We start from the raw sequence: 13,550 nt of genomic DNA, 5'->3' as shown, positions 1-13,550 counted from the left end.
ACCATTCTATCTCCTCTGAAAACTGGCTGACTTTTCACACCCTTGGGTTCGGGTTCACTGGTTCTTCCCTTCTGGAACAGAGCTGTAGGGAGCACTTTAGTACCGCATTAGCTCAAAGCTGCACCCGTACCCAGGAAAGTCAGCATTCATCCTAAGCCATGAAGGAAGAAATTCCCCTTTTGTGCCGGGCTCTGAGTAATAATGGCTTTGGCAGTTTGCACAGACAATTAAAAGTTCCTTGTAATGTTAAACATGGGACCTTAATGTTGTTATTATTAATACAAATTATTGATATTGTATGATACTTAACATGTGGCAAACACTTGCTAATACTCCATATGAATCTAACCATATAGGTTTCTGTGGGTTTCTTGTCTGTTTTAATATGTGTGTGTGTGTGCACATGGACGCTGGAGATGGATTTAAGGCCTTGCACTCTGCTACTAAATTGTACCTTAAGGCACCCTTTCCTATTTATTTCTCCTGGCTTATTCACATTGAAAACTGAATGACGGAAGGAAATGGGGCCTCCAGCAGTGGGGATACTTCCAGCTGCTCTGGTGGGGGGGGTTGTCTTGGGGATTGCAGAGGAGAGGAGGGAAGGGGAGAGGAAGGGAGAGGAAACATCAGGGTGGGCATGCTGGAGGCTGGAAGTCAGCAGTGGCTCACAGGGAGAAGGGCCAGGAACTCTGGTTTCAAGTCCCCTAGCCCTAGGCCCCCATTCCTGGATTCTCGTCGCTGGTCTGAGAGTCTCAGCTGCCGATGGCAGAAGTGGCACACATAAAGACGGTCACGAGATCTCGAGGGCACAGGAGTGAGTAGTGTCCCAGTGTAGGGGTCACCTGGGAGAAGACCTGCACACATGGGGCTGTCAGAAGGTACCCACCCCTAGGAAGGGCTGGCAGGCAGAAGGTGAGGTTTCACTGAAAGGGGCGGAGAGAACAATGTGGCCTTGTAATGGGAACCTGAATCCGGGTTCTCTGTGCTCTGCCTCCCAGCGTGCAGTGTCATAAGGCTTTTTCCTTACCCCTGAAGCTCCAGGATGTGATACACTATTTCTGGGGTCAGTCCCAATGAATGCATCAAACTATCGAGAGCAGGGTGTGGCGGTGCACACCTGTAATCTCCCCGTGTAGGAGGTGGGAGGATCAGAAGCACAAGGCCAGCCTCAGCAATACAGGGAGTTTGAGGCCAGCCTGGGCTAAATGAAACCCGATTTTCATCAATACAAAATAGTGTGTTTGGGAAAAGGGCCCTGGGAACCCTTCAGAACTGGAGGCATCTTTTTTTCTTTTTGGCCTTGGAACTCACAGAGATCCACCTGCTTCTGCCTCCTGAGTGCTGGGATTAAAGCTGAGCGCCACCACCGCTTGACTATCGGGGAGCATCTTTACGGACATGGCCTACTGACTCTTCACAGCACCCTATGTGAGGGCAGGCATTTTCACTCTCATTTAATAACTGGGGAGCCAACCAAGGCTTAGGGGGGGGGCTTTACACACACACACACACACACACACACACACACACACACACACACACACTGTTGGTGGCAGAGTCATGGTGGGCAGCTAGGGAACCTGTCTGAAAGAGAACAGATGAAAAGTCAGTGGGAGGGGGCTGAGTGGGTGAGTGGGTCAGGCCCCAGGCAGAGTAGAGAACTAGATTTGGTTTTCCTTACATTTAGGCTGGATGGGTGAAGGACGAAGAAAGTGGGATCAGAGGGAACCCTGGAGTGAAGGGAGGGCCAATGAGGGACATAGAGTACTCACCAGACACTGCCCTCCCTCAGCTCCTGCCTGCCATCCCACGAGAAAGGCTATCTTTGTTCTGTCTGTTTGAGAACAGCCTTGGTGTGTCTGTGTGTGTGTGTGGGGGGGGGAGGCGGGGTAGTCTAAGCTCACCCACCTGAAAAGCAGAGGTGTTTGAACTGGAATTCGGCGAGTTTGACTCTGAAACTCTAGGTGTTCCCAGTTCGTGTTAAGTGGGTTTGGGGTGTCAGGCTGTTGGACCCAGGCTACAAAGCGTTAAAAGAACCTTGGCCCTCTCCTCTCTCCTCCTGGTTCCCTCCTCCCTCGCCTCTCCCCAGGCTCTTCCGGTACCCGCTCTTGCAACACCACCCCCGCCACTCTCCCTTCCCCTCCTACCTCCTCGCTCCTCTCAGCTTTAATTTTCTCCGAGTTTTCCGAACTCTGGCTCCTGACCGGGCCTACTGGGTTCGAGGTCCTGAAGGACCGTGCCCAAATCTCTACCTACCCTTGACTTCCAGCTGCTCTAACCTGACTCCCCGGCTGCCATTGCCCGGGCCACCTGGTCCTATCGGCTCACTTCATTCACCGGCGTTGCCAGTTGCTGCACAGTCCCCAGCCCCAATGGGGGAGTGAGAGGCCACTGCCGGCCGGACATGGGTCTCCCCACCGTGCCTGGCCTGCTGCTGTCACTGGTGAGATGGAAGACAAGAGGGAAGGGTGGCCTGCTGGCAAGGCCTGGCGGGAGTGGGCATGTACTCGGGGTAGTGGTTGGGGCAGGGTCTTCTCTGCTTCCGTTCGCCTGTAGGCTTGCTGTGCCTCACCTGGGGTTCCCTGAGAGGTGGAAGGGAGACGCCTGAGAGAGAGAGAGAGAGAATTGTGGCAAGTCAAGCCCCCAAGCCCTGGGTGGGACAGCCAAGGGGGCTTGCTGGACTTGGCGTGTGTTGGGCTGTGGGGAGGCCGGCTGCCAGGCCAGTGGAATTAGGTGGAGCAGCCCTGTCTCTCTGGCAGACGTTGAATAGCATGGGTCAGGATGTTGGAAGACTGAGTCGAAGAAGGGGTTCAGTTGGTGACACAAGTTGGGGATACCGTGCTTGGGAGTGAACTAGGAAACTGGATGAAGCTGGGCAGCCGGGCCTAGACTTCTTCCCTGAGACAGCCTTGGTCGCTTGGCTCCCAGGTTGGCTTCCCAGGCAAGAGATCTCCATTGGCCTAACCCTCCCTAGGTAGATAGCACCTCCTTTACTTTGGCAGTGTATCCTCCAGCCCCCACCCCCCAGACCTAAAAGGCGTCTCATGGTTTCCAATTCCACGGTTCAGATTGGGGAAGTTGGTAGCAGCTTGTTTTCGTCACTGGAAAAATATCCTTTTCTCTGGCTTCGGCCTTGTTTTCGTGTTTCCTTGTTTTCTCTCTATGTGCTTGTGCTTATAATCTCATTCTGTGGCGGTCCTCAGAGCTGGGGCTCCATGGCTGTCTGGTGGACAGTGCCTCTGAGTGCTGCCTCCTTCTCCATGCCTCTCCTCTCCTCATTCCTCCTTTCCTGTCAGTCCCCAGCGCCTCCTTTTGTAGCTCCTTTCTGTGCATTCCCTTTCTTCTTCTTGTTCTGTCTAAACCAGTGTTTCCAGAATCCTGGACTCCCTTTGTCTGTGTGGTCTCATGTCTTTTCATTCCCCCTCTTTGGTCTCCCAATCTCAGCTCATGACCCCTCCCCCCCCCACCAAGACTGCCCCTTCTGGGCATGCGCCTGTCATCCAGCTACCCATCCCCTTAGTTCTGTTCTCTGTAGGGCTGATCACCTGGAGGTGAGGCTCAGCACAGCAGCCTGACCTGCGTGAACGTGGTGGGCATTCTCTATTTCCAGAACGGCTCTAGTGATCACTACCTCACAGGTGTAACGTTAAGAGTGACTAGATGGATGCCTGTTAAATATTTATTCAATTTATTAACCCTTACTCTGGGTTAGGCCCTACTTTCTGTGCTAGGACGCCTCAAATAGAAAGGGATCGTTGAATGCTTGGTGTCTATTTTCTCATCACTGCCAGTGTTTGTCATCACTGCCCAATGGCAGCCAGTGTTTGATAGAGCAAAAACAGCCTAGATAGGTAGAGGAGCCCTCCTGGTCCAGCTGTGGTGGCCCAGGTGGGGATGGGCCACTCTGAGCAGACGTGGAGCCTGAAGACTAGGGACCTCGGAAGGCAGGTGAGGTCTACCTAGGGCTGTGCACTGCCTTGGCAGTACCTAGCGCAGCGCCTATGCGGTGGAAGAGTGACGAGGAGCCACTGGGGTCAGGAGGGAGCAGTGTACATGGCCGGAATGTGACAAGGCCAACAAGATTTTATTACTCTCAAAGAGTTTAAATATAGGAGTCTAAATGACTCTAGAACAGTCCAGAGCAACAGACATGTCAAAGCCTTGTGATGTAGTGTCCTGGAGGCAGAACTGGGGGAGGGGGTGGGCCACAGGCCAAGTGTCTTTGCTTGTTTAAGGGCCCTTGCCTGTCTGCTGGGCTGAGCCTGCCTGCGTAGATCTTTTTTGTTTTGCTTTGTTTGTTTTGTTTTTTTTGGGACAGGGTTTCTCTGTGTGACAGCCTTAGCTGTCTTGGAACTAGCTAGCTCTTGTAGACCAGGCTGGTCTTGAACTCACAGAGATCTGGTTGCCTCTGCCTCCCAAGTGCTGGGATTAAAGGCGTGCGCTGTCTCTGCCTGGTGCCTGCATAGATCTTTGGCTTACGGAGAGATCTTGGGAGTGGGAGCTATTTCCCACCCATTTTGGCATTTCCAGCACCCATGAGGATCCTGGAACGGAGATCTTGACACTTGACTAATGGCTGAATCAAACAGGGAAGAAGAGATTGGTCAGATGGGACCGGAGAGGGAATGCCGCATGGAGAAGAGGACTTGGAACTGGCATCCGAAGCTGGAAAGGAGGGAGGGTGGAGGAGTTGGGAGACTGGGTTGGGGGAATGGAGACCAGCTCTCCAATTTTATGTTGAAGGTGGTAGTTACAGGAGCTGAACACCTCCGCTCGGGATGGAATGGCCAAGCTGAGGGATATGGCAGTGAGAACGGGCACTCTGGGGTGTGTGAGGAAGCAGCCAGAGCCAGTCACGATGGCGCGGGCCATCCTAGAATGGGAGATGGAGGTGGGAGATCGGTTCAAGGGCAGTTTCGGCTGCGTGGAGAATGTGAGGCCAGCCTGGGCTACATGACACCCTGTTGTAAAACATAAAGTGTGCATAAGGACTCAGGTGGAGGCCTGCTTTCCTCCCTCCCTCTGTCCCTCTGTCCCTCCTTCCCTTTATCCCTCCCTCCCCCACTTAGCTATTCTCCAAGGATCCACTCTGTCCAGACTACATTCTGATCTCTGCCACATGTGCCCAGGGAAGGATCTATCCATGGAAACCATGTTTGAAGCCAGGCCCTGCAGGTGCAGAGGATTCACACCCCAGTAGTACAAGTTGGAGCCTGAATACAGATAAGAAACTTTGTAGGTAGCTTCGGCCCCAGCAGAGGTCGGAGGTAGACACATCACTGAGGCAGAAGGTTGATGTGAGACCTGGGCAACAGAACGAGATGCTGAGACCCCGCTGTGGTGTAGAAAAGAGGAAGGCAGTTGCAATAATCAATAGTCCGAGTGTGAGGCACCCAGAGGACACGGAGGGGGTGGATAGATTATAGGAGAAGAGCCTGACAGGTGACTCTGAGGGCTGTGGCAGTTTACTGGCCAAGTAGAAGTATGCTTGGACTGAGTGAAGGAGTTCTCTGTCTGCCTTCTGGCCGATTCTGGCTGCACGGCTCGTCGGCTGGACTCGGAAAGAGAGGCACACATGGCAGAAGTGCCAATGGGACATGCGCAGGAGTGCATGTGTGTGGACGTGGGTGCACCGTCTCCGAAGTGACTCTCTTGGAGACGCGCGCGTGTCTCTGTGGCAGGAGGGTGCGGCTCCCCAACATCCTTGAAGGTATCACTGACTCCCTCTGGGATGGAAGGCACCTCAATCTGTCCCTCCAGTTTGCAGGCCCGGATCTGGGTGATGTGACCAAGATTCTCTGATCTCTTAGCTCACAGGGTTTGTGGTGTGTATGGTGAGATCATATCTACGCATTTGAAATATCTAGCTTCTGATAAGAGTCCGGAGTAGGTATGAGTAGGTCGTGTTATTCAACGTGAACAGGTGACTGGGTATCTAAAGAGCTTGGGTGGGGAGCATGAGTCATCAGTGGGGGGCTTTGCGGGTGGGTGGGAGGTAGAATCGTGACAGAGTTCTCAGGGGAGGCCTTGCCGGTGAGTTCTTCACCCCGCAGGTCTTGACATTAAATGGAACAAACACATTTTAACGTAATGAACACATTAATTCCGGGGGACGGACCAAGCGAGTGGGTGCCCCAAAAGGTGGTTGGGTCAAGGTTTGACCACAGGGTCCATCTTGGCTTCTGTGCCCTATTCGACAACCCCAGCACAGGAAGTCACACCTTCGGGCCTCCCAGGCGGAAGCTGAGGGGTAGTTAGTTAGAGAGCCTCTGTACCACTCTCTCAATCCTTTCTCTACAGGCACCCCCAGAGCTTACTGTGCCCCCTCTCTGCTCCAGGCAAAGGCATTTGGGCTTGGGTCAGGACTTTGGCCTTGGCTCCCCAATTCCGTGGGAACTGAACACACCCACTCACAATGCAACTGGTAGGAGGGCTAGTGGGTGCTCACACACATGGTGCCCATTCAGAGACCCTGAGGGCCCTGGAACCCTTGGAGCAGGTGGGATATGGTACTGGTTCCGTGCCCCTTCCGTCTCTCTTGTTCGTTTGGTTTTGTTCTTCGAGACAGGGTTTCTCTGTGTAGCCCTGGCTGTCCTGTAGTGCTGTGGCTCTGTAGACCATGCTGGCCTCTGAGTGCTGGGATTAAGGCCCCACTCTCTCCATCTCTTCTAGTTTTAAGAGGGCTGCAGGCTTTTCCTCTGTAGCTACTAGGCTATGAAGCCTTACAGCTGGCCCTGTTTCTTAAGGATTGTCTTGGGAGCCCCCAAACCCAATGCAACTGGCCAGAAGCAGGCCAGCTGTGGGAATGTGGTATGGGAGGGAGGGCCGCCTGTTTTTGTTTCTTGATGGCACTGGGGAGCATGGTGGGGGGGGGGGTAGCAGAAAAGCCCAGGGAGCCAGGAGCAGGGATCCTGGGGCAGGGTTTATCTACTGAAGACTTGTTTAACTTTGCCAAGGAATCAGGGCAGGTCACAATCTAAAGGAAGGATGTTGGGGGCGGGGCGGGGGGTGGCGTCCTCTGGGAGGAGCCTACTGACCTGATGGGGGAAGCCAGGGGTCAGGATGACTTCCCTTTGGGATGAAATGGAAGAGGGAGGCATTTCCCCGAAATCTGTGGGCCCAGTGGGACAGGGGTCCATTGCCTGGCTCTTTTTAAGGGGCAAAGGATAAAGGGCCCTGAGTGGGAATGGGGGAATGGGGGTGGGGTGGGTGGGAAAGAGAGAATGCTTGCCCTGAAGGGAGGAGATGAGGTTCTACTTGCTGGCTGGCCTTTTCTTTCTGCTGACTCACAACCCTTGTAGAGCTGGGGAAGCTGCAGTTCCCTGTCCACACTGTCCTAGATCCCCTCCCTCCCTGGCCTGAGTCACTGGGGCGGAGCTGCTGGGAAAAGATTTCCCTTTCCCGGATTTGTCTTAACCCCAAGAGTTCTGGAGAGAGAGGGACACGTGACGAGAGACACCGGGCTCCTTCTCTGGAGGCTCACCCGTCCTAGTCCTCGTGGTGGAGAAGCTCCCTCCAAGGCTGTTCTTGGCCTGGAGCCCACCTTTACCTCTTCCTGCTGCTGCCTTGGCCGGTTGGCTTTGCGTCAAGTTCTCTGATGGGCTTGGAAGTACCATTGACCTTAGGTGCTACAAACATTGCTTCTTCGGGGAAAGGAACCACACTTTTCATGATTGGGAAGTTCTTATCATAACTAACCCTTCCTGTTGTCACTCTGGAAGCCTCTGCACACCGTGTTGGGGGATGGCGGTGGGAGGGGGTGCACCCCTGCCTGAGAGATTGCAGGTGTTCAATGTGCTTCTGTGTGTGGCTTCTCGGGTCCATCTCTGGCTGAGGCCCAGGCTTCCTGACCCGTGCAGCTGCTGCTGCTGCTGCTGCCGCTGTCGCTGCGGTAACACTTCTAGTAACAGCAGCTGGCAGGTTGCACCTCCTTCCAAAAGAGCTGCGGAGGCTGCAGGGCCTTGAAGGCAGCTTGTGCGTCTAGACAGCCACGGTGGCTAGCTCTTCTCTCCTGAATGCGATCTGATTGGTCCGTTGCTCCTGCATCTGTAACATGCCTTGATGACGTCCTCTACCTTTGCTGCAGGAGCGGCTCATAGCAGGGGGTGGGGTAGGAATGAAAGGATGAAGGTTGAGGGAAACCCAAAGCTGGGAGAGATCAAAGAGCAAGCTCTAACTTGAAGCTAAGATGACTTATGGCTTGGCTTTCTCCACACTGAAGTTACTTAAAATCATGTAGTTGCTATGAGCTTTGCCAAGGTTATTAAACCAGCCTTCTAGAATGCCCTGCTTGGCCATGGGCTTTGGGACTCCTGGCATATCCTCAGTTCTTGATTTGCTGGTCTTCTTGAGCCAGATGACCAGTCCCGGCTGACCCTAGTACAGGACCCGCTTGTCTTTGCTTATGCCCAGACCTTCTCGCCTGCCTTCCCTCTCCATTTGTTCTCGCTAACTTAAGCTGCAGTGCAAATTTAGCTGCGGAAGGCATGGACCGTGGACAGGCTGCTGAGCAAGACTTGAAACAAAGATATAGAACTCTTAACCCTGAGCATGTGGCTCAGGGCATGTGTGAGGTTCTTGGTTTCATTCCCAGCTACCCCACCCCCCATAAATACCCCCACTCATGTACCCCACCCTCCATCTCCCACAAACACACCTACTCATGCAAGCAAAAGATCATGCACAGAGCTCTTCCCACACCCAGGAATGCTGCTTGCAAGAACATCATCCGCCTCTGTCCCCATCTGATTTTGCATACATATGCACACAGGTGTGGGTTCAAATCCCTGTGTGTCTGTGTGCATGGAGGTCAGAGTTCAACCTCAGGGGTTGTCCTCAGAAAGCATTCACCTTGTGTTCTGAGACAGGATCTCTCACTGGGACCAACCGGTTGCTGATTCAGCTAGGCAAGGCTGGCCAGAGAGCTTCTGGGATGTGCTTGTATCCTCCCCGTCCCTGGGATTACAAACCCATGCTCCTGTCCCCGGCTCTATGTGGGTGAAAGGGGTTGATCTCAACTCCTCATGCTTGCACAGCAGGCACTAGCCCGAACCGTCTCCATGGCAGCCCTCCCTACAACTTGATTTTCCCCCATAGTACTTTTTTATTAGTGTAATGAAATCCAGGAGGCTCCCCTCTGAAGTGTCCACAAACGGGCACACTCTGAAACCCGCACCCAGATATAGAAGTGCCAAATGAACTTTAGGACTGTCTGTTGGACGACAGACAAGCTACAACTGAAACAGCCTGCTAGTTCTGGGTAAAGACACTCCCTGGTAGGCCAGGGGTTAGCTCTGAGGTTCTGTGTGAGACCCGGAGCTCCACCTCTAGCAAACAATACCAACATCTAGACATTCCTTGACCAGATTTCTTGTAAGCAGCATTGCGAGCTCCCTTAGGGAACTGGCCAGAGTAGACTGCAGTGTGATGGGAAGGGGGTGAGACCTAATTGCCCAGGGTTATGGAGACAAATGCTAGCAGACAGAGCACTCAGAGACCAAGCAAATACTCGACTGCCCAGTGGATGCGGTTTAAGGAAGAACGTTCCTCAGGACGGACAGGATTTATGGGGGGAGGGTCACAGTGTGCTGCCTCTATGGCCCCACCCTAACTGTGTTTCCTCCTTCTGATTTTTCCCCCCAGGTGCTCCTGGCTCTGGTGGGGATATACCCCTCAGGGGTCACTGGATGGGTTCCTTCCCTTGGGAAGAGGGAGAAGAGGGATAATTTGTGTCCCCAGGGAAAGTACCCCCACTCTCGGAATAATTCCATCTGTTGTACCAAGTGCCACAAAGGTAGGGGAGACTGGGGAGCCATCTTCTTGAGCCTTCCTTTTCTTGTTTTGGGTACTCCACAATCTCGGCGGCTGGGAGTTCCCTTCCTCTGCTGCCTTCCCTGGGCTTGGGTTTTGTTCTTCGGTTCTCCACGGCAGCCGAATCCATGCCTCTCTCACAGGGACCCACTTGGTGAATGACTGTCCAGGCCCAGGGCAGGAAACAGTCTGCAAGGAGTGTGAAAAGGGCACCTTTACAGAATCCCAGAATTACCTCAAACAGTGCCTCAGCTGCAAGATATGTCGGAAAGGCAAGTCTCGGGAGCGGGAGTAGGGAAGGGCTCAAGAGAGGGGTCTGGGGTGAGAAGGCTCGTGAACACGTGTGTGTGCATGTGGACGTTGATGTTTGTCAGGGGTGAGGATTTGCATCTGCTTGTGGGGGCAGTGGGAACATGCGTGCACATGCAAGCCTGGGTCTGTGGGCACGGGAGTTTTTATGTGACAGAGACCCATGCACACATGGTGTGGACGTGTGTGTGTGTGTGTGTGTGTGTCAGGATTTGTGTGGGGAAAGAGAGGTGAGACTCACGGACCATTTTCTTCCCTTTTCAGAATTGTCCCAGGTGGAGCTATCTCCTTGCAGAGCAGACAAGGACACTGAATGTGGCTGTAGGAAAAACCAGTTCCAGAACCAAGATTATGGTTCCAAACACTTCCGGTGCCAGAACTGCAGCCTCTGCTTCAATGGCACGGTGAAAATCCCCTGTAAGCACCCCCCCCCCCAAGTCCAGGCCCTCTCCCCTCCTCAGGAGTAGCCTGCCTCTCAGGCAGAAGATTTCCATTTCTGTCCTCGCTACCCATGAGGTAGCATCTTCTCTCCACCCCATCCTGTGGTCTGTGGCTCTGAGCTTCTGCATGGTGCCTGCATCTTGACCTTCTCCCTCCCCTTGGTCCACTTTCTTAGTCTTTTTGTCTTCTCTCAGGTAAGGAGAAACAGGACACTGTGTGTCACTGCCACGTAGGATTCTTCCTGGATGAAAAAAATGAGTGTCTCCCTTGCAGTCGGTGAGTATTTGCCAACTGGTTGGGGAGCTGGGGTGGAAGAGCAGCTGTGTCTGGATTAGAGGAGGTGCCCTACAACCGGATGAGAGGAAGGCACTCCATCAAGACATCAATAGTCCTTTCTCTTTCTCCAGGACGTTAGGGGGTAGACAGCATAGCTTAGCAGCAAAGCGTTTGCAGCAAAAGTCTGACAACCTGAGTTCAATCTCTGGAACCCAAGTAAAGTTGAAAGGAGAGAATTCCACGGAACCATCCTCTAACCTCCACATGTTCCATAGCACGCAAGCCTCTCCAGTGCTGGGCAGTTAGATGTGAGCGCTCTTTTGAGACAGGGTTTCTCTGTGTACCTTTAGAGCCCGTCCTGGAACTCACCCTGTAGCCCAGGCTGGTCTAAAAAACTCACAGGGATCCTTGTGCCTCTGCCCCTCAAGGGCTGAAATTAAAGGCCACTAGTGCCAGCCCAGGCGTCTTACTATTGCTGATACCTCGGGTTGATGCACGTGCCACTCCCCTGTGGTGATTCCTTCCAGCCTCCTTGGCAGACTTCCTCATTCCTATGACTCCATTTGGGCTGCTCTGACACATTTGCTTCCAGAGAAGTAACTCTGAGACTTTCCTAGTTGAACTGACCTGAGGTTAAATTCTAACCTACCCATTTCCTGGCTGGGCAAACGTGGGCAAGTTATTACGTCTCCACGCCTATGTTTCTTAACCTTTAGAGTAAGCAGGGGTGGGGGTGGAAGTGGGGTTCAATGATAGAGCATTAGCCTAGCATTTTTCGAGGCTCTGGGATTGGACCCCAGGGTCATAAAAGCCCCAAACAGAAAACTTGACCAACAACCCACAAAACGATCTGAAGCAAAGCTATTTTCTTTCTATTTTCCCCACTCAGTTTCATTTCAGAAGAGCTTGTGTGCCCAATGCCATGTGTTTTTCACCCTGAAATTGCGAGGCAGACAAAAGCCCCTTCTCACTTGCCTCGGCCCCACTCCCTGGTGGAGTTTTCTCACTCCGCTCTGCCCTGGGACAGCCTCAACAGAGGACTCTCGGGCTGCCCCAGTGATAGACATTCTAAAACCGCTCACGCCCGGTGGCCTGTCATCTCCTAAGGCAAATGCTGTAAGTGGCTGGTGTCATCAGAGATAAGCCCTTCAGCTTCTCGTGTGAGTCATCTTTCTGTGGCTTAATCGGGTTAAAGCAAAGAAAGGTTTCTTTTCATAGCTTCATTCAGCTCACGGTGGTCAGTGGTCGGTGGTCAGTGGTTGGCATTGCTGCCATGAGGCACGGCATTGTGGGGCAAAGGTGCTCACCTTGTAGCAGCTGAGAGGCACAAAGGGTGTGGAGTGGGGTCAAAGGTCAAGTCCCCAGTGACCTAACTTTTTACTAGGCCCCATGTCCCAAAATGCTGGGGAATCAAGCTTTCAGCATGTGGACCCTGGCAAGATATTTCAGATCCAAACCTCTGGCCTCTCCGTGCTACAATTCCACCAGTAAACATAATGCTAAACTCAGTTCACTGACACGTGCCGTCTACCAAACACACACTACGTCAGGGATAAGAACTTGACCCTTAATCCCAAGGTGACATGATTTCCATGAGACACTGGGCCATAGAGGTGAAATGGCTTGTTTGTGTCATGGTACCAGTCAGTGACTGGAAGCAGTTTTATTCTAGCCATAACTGCCTTTTTTTTTTTAAAAAAAAGATTTATTTATTATGTATAAAACATTCCTTCTATGTATGCTTGCATGCCAGAAGAGGGCACCAGATCTCATTATAGATGGCTGTGAGCCACCATGTGGTTGCTGGGAATTGAACTCAGGTCCTCTGGAAGAGGAGTCAGTGCTCTTAACCTCTGAGCCATCTCTCCAGCCCCCATATCTGCCTTTTAAATTTATTTTTTAAAAAAATTTTTTTTTTGGTTTTTCTCGAGACAGGGTTTCTCTGTGGTTTTGGAGCCTGTCCTGGAACTAGCTCTTGTAGACCAGGCTGGTCTCGAACTCACAGAGATCCGCCTGCCTCTGCCTCCCAAGTGCTGGGATTAAAGGCGTGCGCCACCACCGCCTGGCTATTTTTAAAATATTGATTGAGTGCAGAATCCAGGCTCCTGCATGATATTCAAGTGCTCTGCCACAGAGCCACAGTAACCTGAGCCCTGTGACCATTTTATTTTATTATTTACAAAGGTTTTTGTTTTGTTGATTCAGAGTTTCACTGTGTAGCCCTGGCTGTCCTGGGACTCACTGTGTAGGCCAGGCCGACCCTGAACTCTTAGAGATCTGCCTGCCTCAGTCTCCTGAGTGCTGGAATGTGCCACCATGCCTGGCATTTAAAAAGTACTTTAAAAACATTATTTATTTTCATTTTATGTGTGTGAGTGTTTTGCCAGCATGTATATATGTGTACCATGTGTATGCCTGGTACCGTCAGAGACCAGAAGAGGGCATCAGAGCCACTGGAACTGGAGTTACAGATGGTTGTGAGCTGCCATGTGGGACTATGGCGACTTTAAACTTACCAACACAGCCTACTTGCCCTTTCTCCCCCTCTTCCCCTCCTTTCCTCTCTCAATTCTCTCTCTTGACTTGGTCTCCTGTTGCCCAGGCTGACCCTGACCTTGCTGTGTAGCCAAGGGTGACCTCTGGCCATTACCTCCCAAGTGCTGAGACTGCATGCATACACTACCACTGCTTGCTGTCAACTCAGTCTTCCCAAG

The 13,550-nt window shown here is 52.5% G+C and overlaps 1 protein-coding gene across 1 annotated transcript in view; it reads left to right on the top strand.

Moving 5' to 3' along the window:
* The first annotated feature begins 2,100 nt into the window (after positions 1-2,100).
* Tnfrsf1a (TNF receptor superfamily member 1A) overlaps positions 2,101-13,550 on the top strand; it is a 15,200-nt gene continuing 3,750 nt past the window's right edge. Inside the window, exons 1-5 of the mRNA XM_075982714.1 lie at positions 2,101-2,443; positions 9,643-9,793; positions 9,954-10,082; positions 10,384-10,536; positions 10,755-10,836. Of these exons, the coding sequence (XP_075838829.1) occupies positions 2,405-2,443; positions 9,643-9,793; positions 9,954-10,082; positions 10,384-10,536; positions 10,755-10,836 (554 nt within the window). The 5' untranslated portion in view covers positions 2,101-2,404. The remainder of the gene's footprint in view (positions 2,444-9,642; positions 9,794-9,953; positions 10,083-10,383; positions 10,537-10,754; positions 10,837-13,550) is intronic.

The sequence above is a fragment of the Microtus pennsylvanicus genome, chromosome 8, assembly GCF_037038515.1.
Source record: "Microtus pennsylvanicus isolate mMicPen1 chromosome 8, mMicPen1.hap1, whole genome shotgun sequence".
NCBI classification, from domain to species: Eukaryota; Metazoa; Chordata; class Mammalia; order Rodentia; family Cricetidae; genus Microtus; species Microtus pennsylvanicus.
This window is presented reverse-complemented; position numbering and strand designations above follow the sequence as displayed.